The 20,889-nt window shown below is 18.9% G+C and overlaps 3 protein-coding genes across 3 annotated transcripts; 1 reads left to right on the forward strand and 2 right to left on the reverse strand.

The window, feature by feature from the left end:
- Nucleotides 1-373: 373 nt before the first annotated feature.
- SRAE_1000173300 (Acyl-CoA dehydrogenase family member 9, mitochondrial) lies at nucleotides 374-2,340 on the reverse strand (the record flags this gene model as incomplete). The annotated part of the gene is made up of 2 exons (XM_024648724.1): nucleotides 374-949; nucleotides 994-2,340. 2 exons carry the CDS (start codon nucleotides 2,338-2,340, stop codon nucleotides 374-376), a joined length of 1,923 nt encoding a protein of 640 aa, XP_024502673.1.
- A 166-nt stretch (nucleotides 2,341-2,506) lies between these two features.
- SRAE_1000173350 (Hypothetical protein) lies at nucleotides 2,507-2,822 on the reverse strand (the record flags this gene model as incomplete). Its single annotated transcript, XM_024648725.1, has 2 exons — nucleotides 2,507-2,599; nucleotides 2,640-2,822. 2 exons carry the CDS (start codon nucleotides 2,820-2,822, stop codon nucleotides 2,507-2,509), a joined length of 276 nt encoding a protein of 91 aa, XP_024502674.1.
- Nucleotides 2,823-17,077: 14,255 nt separating this feature from the next.
- SRAE_1000173400 (Zinc finger, C2H2 domain and Zinc finger C2H2-type/integrase DNA-binding domain and Zinc finger, C2H2-like domain-containing protein) lies at nucleotides 17,078-20,301 on the forward strand (the record flags this gene model as incomplete). Its single annotated transcript, XM_024648726.1, has 2 exons — nucleotides 17,078-17,478; nucleotides 18,225-20,301. The coding sequence occupies 2 exons, from the start codon at nucleotides 17,078-17,080 to the stop codon at nucleotides 20,299-20,301; spliced, it is 2,478 nt and encodes an 825-aa protein (XP_024502675.1).
- Between the last annotated feature and the right edge of the window lie 588 nt (nucleotides 20,302-20,889).

Genomic DNA, 20,889 nt, shown 5'->3' on the forward strand with positions numbered 1-20,889 from the left:
ATGGTTGACAGATAAACTATTATAATTATATAATTTGACTAAAATATCTTTGTCAGAAAAATAAAAAGTTATAACAAGTTGTTGAGTACATCATTAAAATTCTAAAAATATAATATTTCTAAACAATAAATAATTAATGCCAAAATAATTTAAAAGTGTTAGTTTTCAGCTAATTATAAATAAAAAAAGTTAAAAATTTATTTACATTAAAAATCTTTTTAAAATGTGCATAAATTTTTGAGAATATTTAACTATTTAACTTTAAAATATTTTATTATTTAAATCTAACAATTGTTTTCTATAAAAAATAGAGCAATTTAAACAAATTATTTCTACCAAAAAAAAAAAATGAAAACATTACTGCTTAATGTGTTTACCAATTTTTTTCTATTGGACTTTCTATCAAATATTTTCCTGAATTTAAAATGCTACTTCCAATACCTACAAATGACCGATTGATATTAAAAACATTTAAATATTGCATCAATGATAACATTGTTTCTTTATTTTTTATTTCTAAATCACTACATAAAAATGATGTCCAAGCTAGTTCTAAATCACTATTTCTTAATCCAATTGAGTAAGATCTACTGGCTCTTGTTATACAGGCTGTCATTATAAAATTAGATTCAATTATATTGGCTAATAATTGTAATGTATGATAATCATTTTCAATAATTTTTCCCTCTTCTTTAACAACTTTATCCATTAGAATATCTAAACGAGCCATTGTGTCTTCTAAACTTTTACAAGCATATTGTAATGATGGATGTACATGTTCAGCAATAAAATGTTTTGGTTTTGGGTTCAAAAAGTTACTTTCAGAATTTGCACCAAATATTGCTTTTAATGGTGATATTTTTTTTATTGTTTGTGAAATATTTTTATTTTTTGCCCAAGTATAGTAAGTTGACAATGAAATTTGTTCAATAATATTCATTTCAGGATTCTAAAAAAAAAATTATGTTAACTAAAAAGAATTATAAAACTTACATTCATAGAGAGTAAAGTAATAATATCAGCACATATCTTTTCTTTTTTTAATAATCCATGTGCATTAGCTAAACCTGAAATTTCTCCTAAATATTTCATTGCATTTCTTAAAATTTTTGATGATAAACGATTTATAACATTTTCTTCAATATCCGTTAAAATCATTAAATTTTCATCTATTAATCCACCAATATAATAGGTGACAGATTCTAAAACATATATATCCATTGCTATATCACCAATAACTTTTTTAACACTACAAGAATCTGATAAACGATTATTTCCACGAACTGTAGAATTACAATAATTTGATAAATCTTGTAATAAATTTTTCATAAAACCAATTACTGCTCCCGCATATTGTAATTTATTTCTATAAATTATTTCCGATGCTATATCTACTCCATTGCCCTCATTACCCAATACATTTTCTTCTTTTATATTTATATCATCAAATTTAATATCACAAAAGTCAATACTTTGTAATCCTATATGAGAAGAACCATTTTGAATTATTATTTTGTTATCTGAATTGTCATCTCTTGAAATTACATAACATGAAATTGTTTCAACATTATTATCACGTGTTTTTTTTTTAGCTAAAATAAAAAATAAATCTGCTGTTCTACCATTTATAACATTTATTTTTAAACCATTTAATTTATAATTATCATGAGAGACACCAGAAACTTCTGTCTTCATATTAGCAAAATCAAATTCATCATCTTCATAAATACATATAGCAGGTCTAATTAAATTTTCACTTAAACCATGAAGATATTTTGTTTTTTGTTCTTCTGTTCCATATATTGACAATAATTGTATTGCTAATCTTGAATTATTAACAACATTATAAAGGGATAAATCTATTCCTAAACTTTCAAAAACTCTTATTTGTTTTTTTAGACAATACTCTAAACCACCATATGCTTTGGGAACAAATAAACGATTTACCTCATTACTTAAAAGAGCTTGTATTGTTTCACAAGGTAAACATTTATCATCATCATCAGCAAAACGAAAACTTTCCTTAAGATCATTTGTTAATTTATCACAATATTTTTTCAAGTCATCAACCTCTTCTGTTTCAATAAATTCTGGATAAATAAAAAAATCCTTTTCAAATTTATTTAATGATAATCCTCTAGATAAAGAATATTTCTCTACAGATATATTTGCTTCATCAATTGCAGCTTTTAATTCTTTAATTGGTATTTGACTAATTTCTTTTTTTTTTTTATTAGGTTCTATACTTGATACAGAAGTACAATAATTTCTAGACTTCAAATATAATGTATTAGAAAATTTTGAAGGAATGGCAAATTTTCTTAACAAACCTATTTTCATTATTAAATATATAAATATGAAAAAAATAGATTTATAAAAAAAATAAAATTTTTATTAGATATAATTGCAGTGTCTTTAACCAAATTTCGTTCTAAAACTCAAAAAATATTTTCATATAAAGATTTATAGTATAAAAATTTGTCATTTGTTAATAGTTACTCATTTGTTAATCTCCATTTTTTTCAATTATTTTTAATCCTTCAATTATTTTTTCATTTATTGGTCTATTATACTCAACCTGAGCATCTTTTAACCAATTCTAAAAATTATTTATATATACTAATAAAAATTATACCAACCTCCACAGTTAATTTTACAATTATTGCAAATTTATTCCAATCTATCTGAATATTTTGATTTTCACCATCAAATTTTAACATTTCTTGTTGTTTGGGATAAAGAACATATTTTCCAAAAAATTTTGTTCTATCTGGTATTATTAAATTTGCAAATATTATTATTAAAAATAATGTAAACTTCATTTTTATGAAAAAAAAAAGATTTTTTTTTATCGTTTAAATATAAAATAAAAGTGTTGTATTTAAATAATTTATTTATTTTATTTCTCTAGAATTATTTGAATATTCAAGCTATTAATTAAATTTACTATTTTTAATAAAGTAAAAGAAATTAATTTTAAATTTGAGATAATTAATAAAATGTGTTTAAAAAAAAATTTTTTTATAAATAAAACTTGAAAATTTTTTCATCCATAAAATATTCTTAATAATATGAAACATAAATTTTATAATGTAATTTGAGTGTAAATTCTCTTATCTGTTTATGCTAATAACAATCTATTTTTCTATTTGCTCTCCTAAATCTTTTAAGAGTAATCATTTTATTCTGTAAGTTTAAAATTCTATGGTATGAGTGAAACAACTTTTTGATAAATACAAGAGTTCAAATTAAAATAAATTTTAACAGATACCCGTCTTTATTTATTTGAATAAAAGAGAAAGCTAGAATAAATACATATAAAATTTTGAACTATTACTTTTAAAAATATATCTTTTTATTTATCAACATGAAAATAATTGAATAAAAATTTTTGCCTATTTAATGAATGTATAGAAACAAGTATTTCTATTATATCACGACCTTATTAATCAAAACACTCATTAATTACCTCAAGTTAACCTAAAACGTTTCATTATGTCTCTAAAATAACAATAGATTAATCTTCTAAAGTTAGAAAAATTTTTTAATTATAATATTTTTTAGTGTATTTAATCAATTTGTTAAAATTTTAAATTGGCAAAGTTATTTAAAATTAAAATTAACTTTACATTTTAAAATATAATTGCTAATTTGATAAAACTAGTAATTATGTATTTTAATTGGTATTTTTAAAATGCTGTTCAAATTTTTCATCAATTAATTATTTTTATATTTCATAAAATATATATTATGTAATACTTTAGTAAATTACTGATGGTTTTTCCTTCTTTTTTTTTCTAAAACTTTTATATAAAGATTATCTTTCTAACAAGGCAATACTGATATTTTAAACCTTTTTATAAATTAAATAAATAGTAAGCATTTCTATAAATAATTTTTTAATTGATATACCACTTATTTCTAACTGCATTATACTTTGCCAATAAAATATAATCTTTTTATCCAAAACATAGTATGTATAATATTCACATGTATTAACATTCCCATTAGTTAGACTAAGTTTTTTTTTTTTTTTTTGTTATATCTTAATACATTTCCATTTTATTATCAGATCAATGTTGTTATATTTTGCTTTTATTTTAACATTATTTCCTAATATTTTTCTTCATAATAAATTATTGAATTAATGGAATTAATGGTTTCTAGATTCAAAAAAATTATTATGTTATGTAGATCATAAGAAAGTAATATTAACAAAATTATGATATAAATACTTTTCTTATATACAGTATAATACTCTTGTTATATATTTATACTACATATCTTTTAAAACTATATTTTTATAATATATATACAAATATATATATATGAAATATTAGTACATTATAAAAGTAAAAATAAACTTTTAAATATTTTATAGAGTAATTAATAATCAAAAATATGTTTGAAGTTATTTTTATACTATAAAATATATTTTGATCGCTATCACTAAAATGTTTTGTAAAATAAATTTATTATGTTTTAATCCATCTTTTGAATATTAAAAAGTTTAAAATATATTTAAACTATGCATTATTTTTTTATAAATAGTTTTTTTTTGATGATTTAAATCTTTTCAGTTTAATATTTTTAAAAAACTGAAATGTATGCTATTTTTTTAATTATTTTATATATATTTGGTGCGTCAAACTCTTAAGCTATAATAATGTATTACATACCAATATTATTATTACTGTTATTTAGAGCACATTCAATTGATATTATAAATTTAAAAAAAAAAAAAACATTATTTAAGGTGAATAGACAAATTTGATATTGTAATTTACATTAGTTTCTTATATTTTTTTTTCCATCTTTTAAAACTTTGTTTATTATTATCAATCTAAAATCTAGATTAATTTGTCTTTTTCTTCAGTGTAACAACTTTCATCGTCCAAATTAATTTAATATCATTTTCTTAAAGAAATCTTACTAATCTCCATTACATAGATTCATCATTAGAAAAAAAAAAATTTTTTTTTTCCTCGATAACATTTGTCAAACAGATATTTATAAAATATTTCATGGGCATAATAAATATACTTATTAATTATAAATCTAAAGTAAGGCAAGATTATATTTTACATTACAATTCACACTTAGTATTAATGATTATTTTTTAAAAATATATTTAAATTATGCAAAATTTATTAATTTTTAATAATTTTTATGAAATAAAAAAAATTATAAGGCACCTTTTAATTATAGAAATAAAAAGTTTTCATTATATTTTATATATGTTTTAATAGATGAATATTTTTTTTTTTTTTAAATTAATTTTAAAAATTATATTTTATCAGTATTTTAAATCAATGTTTCTTCTATTTTTATATTATCATAGTTTAATTTTGTTAACAATATGTAATCATTTATTTAGACCATTAGAACATATATATATATATTTTTATTTTAAAATTCAAGCTTAATTTATTATTCCCTGTTTTGTTGTTTAATAGATTATCTTAAAGCATATCTTTCTTAGCAACTTTTAAGTTCCGGGTAATTGTTGTACCATATCAATTTATTGGATACTGACAAAATTATTCTTAAAGTAAAAAGATATTTATGTAATTTGAGAGAATAATGTTGGACTTTAAATTTCAATGAAAATTTTAGAACTACTAATGATAAGACATCAAGATTTACTCACTTTCTAAATTACTAAAGTACACGATTTTAACTATTTCTTCTCTTATTTACAGTTTTATAAAAATTTTTTTTAATGAGTTAATTTTACATTAAAATCGAGAATACACAACATGTTAATAAATTTGCCAGAAAATAAATACCTAAAAATGTTAAAGATTTTCTTATTTGAAATCATAAAATAAATTAAAGAGAAAAAGTTATTTTAAGTAATAAACAAATTTCACATATCGAATTTATAAAATGCAATAATTTCTCAACAAATATTTAAATCTTTTTATTTAGCGTATTTTATGAAACTATTTAAAAATTATTCATCATCCACTTAGGTGCATTCTAAATCCCACTTCTCATTCTTCTTATATATTGTTGTCATTTCTCACTTTTACCAATTGCCCATCAATGACGTCAAAGGCTCATTTTTATTACTAAGCAAGTTTAACTAGTGATAAGATATGATGTCCAGCTGATAACTTAACAAAGAAGTTGCCGTCCATTAAGTTAACTTTTAAATGGCGTAACTTTAAAGAAATAAAGAAAATGGGAATGTTAAAAGAAGACGTATTTTTCTAATGCTTGTGGCCAGTTATATTCCTGGGTGACTCTATTTAACTTTTATTTTATTTCTATGACTTCTATTCAAGAAGCAACTTTTTCTCCTCTGGTCATTTATTCTTTTTTACTTTATACCAAAATATTCTCTACCAACAACAGATTGTAGGAGTATTAGTAGGAAGAACATGTTATTTATTATTAGGGAAGAATGCGATGAAAAAGAGTTCTTAACATGCATAAGAGATGGACATTAGGGATGAAAAAGAGATTTGGTTTAAAATTTATGTTGCGACATTTTAAAGAAAAACAGATAAGAAATTAGACATTTTACTTTCTACCCTTATTCTTCAATTGTTCTTTTTTAACATAATAATGTACCAAATATATATACATATATATTTCATGTGATTTTTTTTTTCGAAATTAAGTACTACCAAAGAAAAGAAAATATTTTATTTAATCTTATTTTAAATTATATAGATATTTTTAAAAAAAATTATTATTACATTTTAAAGTATAATTTTTCTAATCACTAAAATTACCTATGATATGTTTTTTTTTTTTCCAAGATCACAATACATATAATTATATATTCAATTTCCAAAACATCAATCACTCTATTAAATTTTTCAGGCGTATGGTTGTGAAGCTGTCAATTGACCATATCAAATTATTACATAATATTTTATTTATCATAACAATACTTAAAATTTATGTATTTTCATTAAATAATATCCTGTGAATGTTACCTTATTTTTATTATAATTTTATTGGCACTCCTCTATAGTAGCCTTTTATTATTGTTAAGAGTAAAAAAGTATATTATATTTTTTTTTAAAAATTTATTTTTCACTGACCAAGAACATTTGACATTTTGATATGGTGAATTGTTTATCGAGTTATTTTTAAAATATTAAAGACAATCTTTATTTTCACATCGCTTGACACTTAATGAATTATTCCTTTTAATATTGTTATTTTTAACTTTCTTTTTGTTTATCATTATTAAAATGAAAAAATTGGAAATGATAACAAAAGACTTTTTGTTGAAATAATTAAACTTATTCAATGTAAAATATTTTTTCATCATCTTTTATTGTTTCTTTTTTAAGAGAACAAATTTAAAGTTAACGAGGAAAAGATGGTTATAATATTAATGACTATTTTTTTTTAAATTACATTTTTAATGTTTTATCATTTCATAAAAGAAAGATAATTTAAATTATTTTATAGTTTTATCGCTAGCTTAAAAAATATCTCAAATTTTTTTGTTTTATTTTTATGATATATGTTGGATTCTTTTTTTTGTTACCAAAGTAAATTACATATATATATATATATATATTTTGGTATTTTGATGATAATTTTTTTTTATTGTCTATATTTTCCTTTTTTTTAAATTAAATCACTATTTATACTAGACAACTTTGTCTATAATGTATCCTATTCTTTTATCTTAAACTTTGCAGTCTGATTTTATCTTGTTTTCAAGACCCACTAATCATAAGTTAAACAATTTTAATTATAAAAGTAATATATATATATTTATTTTCAAACATCTATAATATTTATTAATTTTAATTAAAAAATTTTTCATTTTATTAAAACTTCATCTTAATTTTTATAAATTATGAAATATACCTATAATTGAATGTTAATTAAATTATTAATAATAGATATAAAGTAGGAAATATTAAATTTTATATACCAATGATCTTTTGAAATATAATTATAAAATTTTTCATTAATTATACAAAATACTTTTATGGATATATTTGTTAGTTTATATGAAACACTACATAATAATTTTAAAAATTGGTTAAGATAAAAATATGTAATAATTGAATTAAAAATTTTTTAATTATATTTTATCATTACTTTTTATTTTTTCTAGAAATTTAGAATATTTTTTTTTTAAAATGATTAAATTTTGTTTTATTAAAAAAAAAGAGATAAGAAGAAGAAGAAAATTTTAAGAAATTATTCTTAATTTTACCAATATCTTTTTTCTTTTTTTTATTATAATTTTAAAACAATAAAATTAATTATACATAATTATTATAACTAAAATATTTTATTTACCTATTTATATTAGTTACCTCTAATTGTACAACATACCATTATCTTATCCAATTCTTATTTTTACCTCATCATTAAACTGTACAACAAAGAGTAAAATGCAACCCTCATAAATCAAAGATGTCTTTATCATTTTTAATATACCCCTCTCCCCTAAATAAATACTTTTCTTCTTCATATTCTATATGTATATTCACCACTCTAGGTCTTGTGTGGTCAAAAATAATGTAAAAAAATATTCATTTTCAATTTTTAAGCTTTATGAACATATAGAAAAATTGTAAGAGAATTATATTTTATTTAATGAGTTTCCTGTTAGATAGCTTAATGTTAAGCTGCTATGCAAAAATTTAAGTTATAAGACAATAGGTTAATTTGACCATTGGTCAGTAAAAAGAAAATTTTGATATGTTATAACGAAACGTCAAAAACTAAGATATTTCTTTTTAATAAATGTCTTCTTTATTTTTTTTTTTTCTTCTTTTTTTTTATTATTATTTTAAAATTAATACTACTTTTTTGTTGAGTAAATTTAAATTAAAAATAATAGTGTTAAAAAGGAAGATTATGCCAATAAAGAAATAATTTTTCTAATATCAAAATACTTTACTACATAAAATAAATACCCAAATAAGCATTTAAAAATTTTTTTTTTCAGTAATTTTATAGTAAAGTGTAAATCAAATATATTTTAAATTGATAGATTTTTATTATTTTAATTTTAAGGATACAAAACTAAATACTTATTTTATTCTTTTTTTAACATAAATTTGTAATTTTTGTTTCTTATAATTCTTTCTAAATGTAAAAATGGTTTCACATATAATATATAATTAAGCTTATATCAGATAATACCATTTAAAAAGAGTATATTTAAAATTTTCTTTTTAATTTTTATATTATTAATTATATCAAAAATTTTATTGTCATATAAATGTATAATTATAAAATATAATTTTTATAAAAATATTTTTCTAACAATAAGATATTTTTACATGTTATCAATATAAGATCATACTAACTTTAATTTACCATCCATCTTTATATTCTATAATTTTTATGTATATTTTCAAATATTAGTAATTGAGTTTTAATAAATTATATTTCTTATTCATTCAAAAACATTTTCTTTTTGATAGTAAATTTGTATCACAACAGTATTAACTAATTAATTTAAAACGATTTAAAACCTAAATTCAAAATTAATCTTTGTCTCATAGCACATACATTAATTGTTTCGTCAAAGAAACCTTTGTTGTAAATAATCTTTATGTCCAATTGTCATTTACTATCGTCTTCCTTCACATTTTTATATTATTTAAGTGATATATTCTCTGTATCATATCTCAGGAGAGTATTATTTTTCCTATTCTAGAAGGGATTTATATATATGAAGGAAGTTAACCTCACATAACATTTCTTTTTATTAAATTCTTTCCCACTATTTTATTATATAATTGAACAAATTTTATCAAAGATTTTAAAGTTTTGAAATATTAACTGATAAATGAATATATATATATATTTATCAAATCGAGTACAAATAACTATTGACTATATTTATTATAAATTTTTATAATATTATTTTTATACAAATTATTGTATTCATTTATATACATATATATAGATATATTTTGACATTTTTAATTATCAAAAAGCATAATTAATACTTTAAATTTATCTTAATTTTCTTTTAATAACTTACATAAATTATTTTATTTTTTTTTTAAAGATAGGATAAATTTCTAGTATTATTTATATATACATTTAATACATTTTTAGTTATTGGCAAAGATACTATTTTTTAATTTAATATGGTTTCAAATTCTTTTTGATAATTATATATTTTATTTCTTTATCATAAAAAAAAAATAGAAAATTTTTGCTAAGTTTGTAAAAAGCTTGTTAAAAGATTATTTTTTTAATCTTAAAAGCTTACTGAAAAGTAAGTAAGTAAGTAATTATTCATGTAAAAAGATCAAAAATTTTTAATGAAAATAAGAATCTTACATATATATATGTATATATATATATAATAAATAATAAATTTTTGTGTATTATATATTTATGTTAGGAATAATTTTACATTAAAAAAAAAAAGATACTTTTATGATTTTTAATATCTTTTTACTTAATACTATTTTAAAACACTTTAAGGTTCTTTTTTCAAATTCTTTACATACTTAAAAACGATCAGTATTTAATTAATTCATATGATAATCATAAGTTTATATTTGAAGATAAACCATCTTAATAATGTAGTGGTAATAAAAGATTTATTATTAAAATTAATAAACTTTTTAATACTTTAATTTATAATGGAAAAAACAACTTTTTTTTTTAATTATTAAATAGATAAAATTCTCATAATTGTTTTTAATTTAAAACTTTTAAAATAATGAGACAATCTTACATTATTATCATTTTTATAAACGAGCTAAAATATATTTATATATATATACATAACTATAACAGGTTTAAATAATATATATTCATTATTACCTCTGAACTAAAAATTAATATAACCGTTTTCACATAATTTATATTACAATAGTATAAAAAAATTTTATGGGAATTGATATTATATAGAAATGATAAAACCTTCATCAAAAAGTATATAACATTAATTTTTAATTATTTTGTGAAAAATTTTAAATATTTTAAAAAATTAACTAATTGTTAGTATTTAAAAAAGTAACCTAAAATTATACTATCTGGTTTTTATTTTTATTTTTTTATACTATTTTCCTACAATCACTTTATTCCTCCAACATTTTTTGGGAGGGGAAAGGGGGAAGAAAGTTTTCAGACCAATTTGAGTAGTGTAATAATATTAAAATTTTACTTCTTCTTTCTTTTTTTAATATCAAATTCTTGATTAAAATACCAATTGTTTTTTTTTTTTTAAAAATGTTAAAAACCTGTGTATTATATATATTTCTTGTTCATTTGATATGATTTCATCTTACTAAATGAAATAAAATTTTAAATATTTTTGCTTACATATAAAATACAATTTTATTTTATTATAAATGTTTAAAAAAATTTAGAAATTTAAATAATGTTATGTTTTGTTTAAGATATACCATCGTTTAAAGGTAGTTCTTAAAATAATTAATTGTAAATATTTACAGTAACATTATTTTTTTATTAAGTAAAACATTGAGTTATTTATATATGTAATTAGTGAAGTTTACCATTTCTATAATTTTGATAACAAAAAATATTAATTTTATTTTATTATGATATGTTTCTTTAAAAATGTATATTTTTTAATTGTTATATTAAAATTTTCTTTTTTTTTGTACAAAAATAATATTTGTTGTAATGGTTAATTTTAAACTTGAGATTATATTATAAATATATATTATATATGAAACAATAATTTTACCATTTATAATTAAAGTTTACTTCATCATTATTAGGAGTACACATTTGCTTAGTTTATTAAGAACATTTAGAAATATAACAAATAAATCTATGACCATTTTATATATTCTTTTAAATTGTTAAATAAAATATCATTTTAAATGTTAACTTTTCTTATTTCATTAAGTATTATTTATATATAAATTATTAAAATATATATTTTTATATATTTTTTTAATATTAAATTTTTATATAACAAATATAATATCTTTATAATTATTATATTGATAAAAATTAAATTGATTATTATAATAAAGATTTATTTGTTTTTCTCTTTTATTGTTGAATGTTTTATTATATTTTATAATAAGACATCATCTTCATCATTTCGGTATTTTCGTATCCTTTTTCGCCTCATCAATCTCTAATTGTAATATCTCTATTTTCTTATCATTTCTTGAAATCTCACCTTCATCTTTTTATCCTTCTTAAATCATCATTGTTTACCACATTTGAACTTTTAATTTCAATCATTTTTCAGTAACCTAATCTGTAAGCCAATGGTAGACAGATATGAAAATTTTTAAGTTGATTGATTTGGAAAGAGATAGGTAGTGAAGGATGGTAGTAGAAAGTAGAAAAGCAATGATCTGTGACAGTCCTCTTAAATTAACTCTTCATCGGTCTTCTTTTTACTAAATGGACTTTAAAGACACCTGATTTACCTACCCATGGTTTATTAAATTCTTATAAATGTCTAATGTATATTATAATATATATATTAAAAAAAAAATGCCTTTATATATCTATTTAAAAAAAATATTTAATATATATACACGTATATTTTTTTTTAATTATCTAATTAATCTATAAAAATTTTTTTAACAATTAATATTTATTATGATGTTATTGAAATATTACTATTATTCTCATCATTTAAATTATTAAAGTGCAAATATTTAATTTGTTTTCTTAAAATTTAATAATAAATTATATTATTTACTAAATTTAAAAACTTTTTTTTCCACATTTTTTTAAAAAAAATTAATTTTAACTTTAATATAAAATATTATTTATTATTATGAACTTAAGTATACAATAACAATTTATAATATTAATAGTAAATTACGTGATATTAAACTTTTTTTTAAAAAAAAATATCTATAAATTATTATTAAGTAAATCATATTGAACTATTATGTTAATATTATTAACTTTAATTTGAATGGTAAATTCTTTTTTTACCTGTCATACAAGATCATAAATCAAATAAAAATTATTCTAGCACCTTATAACTGCATTAAATCTAGTTTCACTAGCTTTATTATATTATAATTTTAATCATATTCATGAATTATCATGTAAAATAATATTTGATTAAATACCATAAATTTAGATAAATCATCTTGTTAAAAATAGATAGAAAATATATGGAATAACAATAAACTTTATATAAAAGAATATATGATTTATCTTTGATTTAGTTTTTTTTTTTTATTTTAAATTTTTAATGAAAAATATTTTTTAAAAATTTTTAATTGTTTTAACTGACAAATAAATTTTATAAAAAAATTTTTTTTTAAATAATGTCAGTTGTATTGTATTGACAAATACAAATACATATATGTATATATCTTAATACATATTATTTTAAGGATACAGAATATTTTAAACAATTAACTTTTATTCACGATAAGAGTATAATAAAATGCCTCCAAAGATAAAATAAAATGTTGTAAAAAGATATAATTTTTCAACAAAATTTAAGTTTTTTTTTTAATAATAAAAATATCCTTTTTATATATATTTATAACTTTTTTTTTAAAAAATATTTTATTGATAAATTTATTATACCATTTCATGAGTATTATGGTAAATAATATTTTAATGAAACTTTTTAATATAACTTTTAATTATTTATTTAATTATATGTAGAAGATGAAAAATTTTTATAATTTAAAAATTGAATATTTATAAGAGAGATAAAGAGTTAAAAAGTTCATCTTAAAATTTATATTTAAAATAATTATAATAGTAATGATTGCTTATAATAAAATATTAGCTTCTTTATTTATCATATTCACTTAGTTTTACTTTTAAATTTAAATAATAAATTAATATTTCATTTCATCAATTTTTCTAAAGCTTTTACCAAATATGTATAATTATTTTTTTTTTTTTTTTACAAAAATAAACTATAAAATTATATTAAAATTTTTTAATGGCTAATTTTAAATAAAGCTATTAAAAACAAAGATCTATTTGGTTAGGAGAAAAAAAAAACTTTAACATTTTTATTTTATATGGTACTTTATGATATTATATCTTGTTTTAATATAACAATTTTTGTAATATTTCATTAAAGTCCTGTTTTAACTTTGTAGATTCTTTTAATTTTTGCAAATGATAAAAGTTTATTTTATTTTTATTTTATATAAATATTCGTACATATTTTGTTATTTAATAATAAAAAAAAATTTTTTTTTTGTTAAGATTACCTTAATTATAATTTTTTTTTTTGTTTTGTGCCTTCATAAATTTTATTTTTAATATTTTTGAGTCATTTTTGATAGTTCCTATTACTACCCGGTACATCCTAGGACAGGAACATTTAGTCTTTTTGTATAAGCATTTATTACTCTATTTCTCTTAATACTTCTATTAAATTTAAAAACCAATAGTCATGGTTTTTATCAAAAAATCATAGGAATTTTTTTTTTATATCTAGATAAAATGTAAAAAAAAAAAAATGAAAATAATGAAACTATAAGAAAAGGTATATGATGAATAAGTATATATTGATGAAACAATGTTTTTATTTTTTTTTTTTAATATTAGATTCTTTTGAAATATAAGATATTATAGATGATTTGGTACCTAGCTGTACTGGGAGGATGGCAAATGAAAGGTGAATAGAAATGGTATATGATAAAAATTTTTTAATGATTCATAAAAGCAAATGTTCTTTGGTAATTATGATTAAGATTTTTGATTAATGGTGGTGCAGAGTAAATGTGAAACTTTTTACTTTTGTGATAAAAATATATGAACTTAATGGTACTAACAAATTTTTCTTTATATTATTCCTCTTTTTATGACAATAATCATGTATATTTATTATTAATATACTTTTAATAATTAAATTTTTATTTATACTTCCTATAATCATCATATATTATATTATTTACACTCTTTAATTATTCTAAAACTTTACTAAGTATGTACTTGAAGAGAATCCCATACAAATAATCTGTTAAAAGTACAAGAGAACTAGAATTAATGTCAAGATTTTATCATCCAAATAATCTTTGATATTATGATAAAATGATTAAACTTGCTATTGTTTAAGCTACTTCTACTGATGAATAATTTTTATTAATAAATTTAGAAGAGAAAAAGTAACTTATTTCTTACTTTATAACTATTATTAATTATTAATATGTAATTTTGTATAACTATTAGAAATAGATTTATTACTTAAAAAAATTTTCAATCATGATTATTTTTTAATATTCTTTGTTTTTTTTTTGTTGAAACGTCATCTAATTACAAAGTTTATGTACAAATAAACATTAACTATTTTTTCATAATACTATAAAAGTATGCATAGTATTAAAAAAAAAATTAAAATTTTAATTACTTCATTTTTTATAATTAAAAATAAATGAATTATTTTTAACAATCAAAACTTTTTTTTATAACTTAAAATAAGAAAATAACTTTTATATTATATTATGTGATTTTTATATTATAAATATTTACGAAATGACATGAGTAAAACAACAATACAATTTTCCTAGATGATAAGATTTTATTTGATGTGTGGTAAAAATTTAGATTTTGCTTTTTAAAAAAAAAATCTTATTATAGTAAAAAAAAACGAATATTTTTTGATATTTATTTATGTTATTACTTTGAACAAAAAAAAATAAAGAAACTCTATATTTTTTTTTGGTGAATGTTGTGGTAAAAAATAAAATATTATTTTTTAATTTGACTTAATAAAATATTATTTAAAAGTTTTATATGTTCATGAGTAAAGGTACTACTCTGAATACACAATCATATGACTTGTCAACATTTTAAACTTTTTATTAAATTGTTATATTTTTATTAACAAATTCAAAATAAAAATTTTTTTAAAAAAAATATAAAAAAAAAGTATGACATTTACTATCATTATGAATTTATTTCAACATTATATTGTTTATTTTAATTTTGTGAAAATAAAAACAAAATTTTATGATATAAAAAAAAATCAAATAACAAAATTATTTTAATTAATTTTCTTAATTATATATCGAGTTAAGAGTATTTGTTATAACGATAAAATATTTTCAGTGTTTTAACTGATCATAAACTCTGATTATTTTTTCAAACATATTTTTTATATTAATTATATTGAAATACTTCTAATCATAAGATCATTTTTAATTTTTCTATATATTTACGAAAACCTTCCTTATCAAATATATTTTTCACCATCTTATAGACATACATGTCCATCTTATCACTATTTACATTCACTACTTTAATTTTATACCTTCCTCTTTACCATTCTTATGCTTATCATTATATTTACGAATACATGTCCACTTTTATAAGCAAATAAATTTTAGTAAAGACTTATAATCATAGCTGGCTTCAATTGCATAAAAATGTTCAATTTTACCTTTGACACGAAAATATTTAGAAATGTTATCTCATTTGTTTTTATATTATTTTTGAATAGTTTTTTTTTTTTTTATTATTAAATTTTTAAATTTATATTGGAAAAAAAATTAAAAAGTTTTATATATACTTTTATGGATTTAAAGTTGCCAGATAGATAAAAAGTTATTTTATATAGTTTCATGGTTAATTTTTTTTTTGCTTATAAAAATAAAAGGTAAGAAAAAACTTAGATTTCTTAACATTTAGAATTATGAATAATAATACTTCTGATAAGATAATCAAATATGAACTGTTTTAATAAAGATATCTTGTTAATTTTCTTATCATTTTATAGATGAAATGGTCATTTAATAATTTGAAGCAATAGCTATAATTTTAATATATTTATATAATTGTCATAGTTGTTGAAGTTATAGAGATAGTACATAGGGTTTCTATAAGAGGTTTAAAATGAGGAAATGATGTTTGTTAAAAGTGAGAGTTGAAAATTAGTCATTTTATATTATTCATTGTATGATGTTAAATTTTATTTTATAAATATACATTCGAGATTTCTTTTAAAATTGTTATTTGTAAATTAATCAATTTTATTTTTTTTTCTTTTAATTATAGAATTTATTTTCTCAATTTAATTTTTTTAAACTTACAATAATTCTATTATTTAATACATGATCATTTGTTTATATTTTAATTTAATTTGAAAACAAAAAATAACAAGAAAAATTTAATTTTCTCTTTAAACTATTAGAATATAATGCTTATTGAAAACCATTCAACTAATTTAATAGATATTCCTCCTCAACAAACATCACATCTATCTTCAACTAACTCTGCAACAACTAATTCTATAAACTCTCAATCATCTCCAGTATCATCAATATCAAATTCTAATACCCCAGCACCAACACTTCCACCAATAGTTATATGTCCATCAGAAATTGATACAATTTCAATAACATTAGAAAAAAATCAACAATGTGCTTGTAAAGATTGTGGTAAACTTTTTAATTCTGTTTGGTATTTAAAACAACATGCCGTAAAACATAGTAATGATAGGCCATTTAAATGTAAATTTTGTATGAAAACATATAAATTTAGAAGTAATCTTTATCAACATAAATGTCCTGAAAGAACTAAAGTTATAGGGAATACCGAGTAAGTTTTAGTATTTTAAAAAAAAAAAATCTTTTTTATTCTAACAAAATTATATTTAACTTTAACATTTTCATGCAAAAATTTTTTTTATATTTTCCTTTTTGTTTTTTTTTTTTTTAAAAAAGTCAATATTATATGATATTATAATAAATTTGTTTACACTCTTTTTTTTTGTGTCAGACTAGTGCTTTATTTAAATAGAATTTCTAAATTTTTATTAATTATAATTTTATTTAAAATAAACAAGGATCAACTTTTATATATTTCTATAGAAATTAAAAATTTATCAATTTTTAGTTACGAATTATTTAATAGTTATAAAATTTAATCTATTTACTCTCTCTGTAATGCTAACTTTGATAATTACAAATACATCAAATTAGTCAGAACGCACAACCAATAAGAGTAAAGATGTAAGATAAAAATTTTTGATAACAATTATTATTATTAATCAAAGGAATTTTTATTAGTTTTGATATAAATTTTTATAAAGAATATATAACAAAATATTTGGTATAAATTATATACCATAATTTTTAAGTTAAGTATAATTTTAATACTTGAAAATTTAAATATATTTAAAATTAATTTAATTGCATCAAATTATAAATATTTAACATAATTTATTTGAAAAATATTTTATAAATATTTAATAAAAATGTACTTAAAAGATTTTTGATTAAACTTTATAAATTAAATTTATATAACATTTTTAAACAATAATATAATAATCTATTTATATATAGGAAACGATCTTATTTAAGAGGACAAAATTCATTACATAATAGTAATAATAAAGGAAATAAAGAATTTAATGGAAATGAAATGATATTAAATCAATCCCGTGATTCATCAATAGTTTCTTCAGTTTCAAATACTATGATTTCTGGAATTTCTTCAATGTATGAGGGAAGTACACAATCAATTAATTCATATGGTGGAATGATTGATATGAATGGAATAGGGCAAAATAATTTAACTTCAAGTAATAATATGGTTAATGATAATATTTTATATCAAGATCAAATACCATCAAATCCATATAATTCATATTCTGAATATTGTAATAATTCTAGTCATCCTACATTTGTTCAAAATATAGATGGAACACAGGGAACACATCATAATTCTGTATCATATCATAATAATGATACATATTATTATAATAATCCACCAAATAATCAAATGCCAATTTCATCATTATCTAATCATAATGGTATGGGAGTAACTTCAAATTATGTAAATATCTCACAGGGACATTATTTAACAATGAATGGAACATACCAGAATATTCATCATTCTAATATTTATTCTGGATATCCGAGTCAAATTACCAATCAAACTTATGAAAATTATGGTGTATTATCTGACATGAATAGTTCAACAAACTTAACTAATTATTCTTATAATGTTGAGGAAAATCAAATAAATTTTCGTAAACGTAAAAATGAAGAGAGTACTGATAATTTAGATCATAATTATGTAAATAATTATCTAATTCGTCACAGAGAAGAGTTACATATTTGTGAAAAATGTGATATACAGTTTCCGTCTAAAGAATATTTTAGTAGACATATGGCACAACATGAAAATGCTGCTGCTCTTTCTTATCAATGTGAATTATGTCCACAAAAATTTGAAAATGAAAAACAATTACTTAGTCATAGTGAATTACATTCTAATGGAACTGTATTTAAATGTGATACTTGTCAATCTCCATTTAGGTCTAATTATGCCTTAAGAAGACACAAAGATCAATGTAGAGAATGTTATAGACCACCATTTGGAATTCAACCTAATGTTATTGAATCATGTCATATTCCTGTTAATCAATATTCTTTTGTTTGTTCAGAAGATGAAAATAATAAGATTATGGAAAGAAATAATAGTATTCAAATAAATAGAAATGATAATATTATGTTATCTAACTACACTACAACTAACCAAACAGATTCTCGAGTAGGAATAGAAAGTATAGAAAATTCTTTAATTTCTTCTCCTACAATAGTTAATCAATCTTTAGATGATAATAATTCAACAAATAATAGTAAAACAAATAAAAAATTTAAAAATATTATAGTTGAAGATGAGGATTCAAAAAATTCTAATGAAAAAGAGGAAGATGATAGAGATTCTGGTTTTCGAAGTAGAATAAATTCTGCTGCCAATTCTTGCTCACCCAGTTCTAGTACTACTTCTAATGGTTTTTCACCAATATCAAAAAATAATAGTATGATTTCCAATAATAATGTATATTCATCTAATTTAAACAATAATATGTATAGTTCTTTAAATGGAATGAACCAAAGTAATGGAAATACTATGCTTGATTTGAGCCACCAAAATAATTATCAATTACCTGTGTATACAAACGTCAATGTTTCTTATAATGACGGTGATCAATGGAATATGGGATTTGAATTTAAAAATAATAATTTTGATTATATGGAAATATTTAATAATAATGAAAAAGAACAAATAATATTTGATAACAACATTATAGAAAGTGGCTTATTAACACAAACAAAATTGATATTCCTTGCTCCAAAAATTGGAAAAAAACTTAAAAGTCATAAAGAATCTTTATTGATAAATAATGAATTAATAAAAAAATATCCAATTATGGACATTAATTGTCTTTCTTGTGATCAAGATTATATCAAAATGTCACTTTTCCCGTTAATCTCAAATATTATAATATCATATTTTGCTCACATTTTACTGTCATGCTTATTTGATAAATGTACCGAGTTGGGAACATTAAAAAAGAAAAAATTATTAGTAGAGAATTTATATAAGCTAGCATATTTTAAAAAATTATAATAAGATTTTTTTTAGGATAAAAATGTCAATCTATTTATATAATTCTTCTTTTTTTTTTACAAAGCGTTTAAAGATTTCTATTTTTACATACAATTATATGTGCTAATATTTTCTATAATATATTCATCATTTAATATATAATTTTAATCACTTATTATTTAAATTTAATAATCATGCTATTATATAATCTTTTTTTTTTTGATAGTTAAAATTAGCTATGTAGTATTAAATTTATTTATAATTTAACACAAATATCTTATAAAATATAAAATTATACTTAGTTGTATTATAGATTACTTTCAAATATATTAGGCACTTTAAATTGATTAATTATTGCAACTTCTGAAATACTTTTTTTTATATATATACTACAAATTCAGGGTATATTAACTCTGTAAATTTGTAACTTGTTATACGAGCTGATAAAATCTCCCGAGTCTTTCTATCCAATAATTATCAAATTAATTAAAATTTTTAAATATGTGGGCTTATAAAAAAAAATCACACAATTCCTAAAAAACAAATATTTTAGTCTTTCCTAATAATAATCAAATTTTTTTTTATTTAAATGGAATTTTATTTTATATT

This window comes from Strongyloides ratti (genome assembly GCF_001040885.1).
Source record: "Strongyloides ratti genome assembly S_ratti_ED321, chromosome : 1".
NCBI classification, from domain to species: Eukaryota; Metazoa; Nematoda; class Chromadorea; order Rhabditida; family Strongyloididae; genus Strongyloides; species Strongyloides ratti.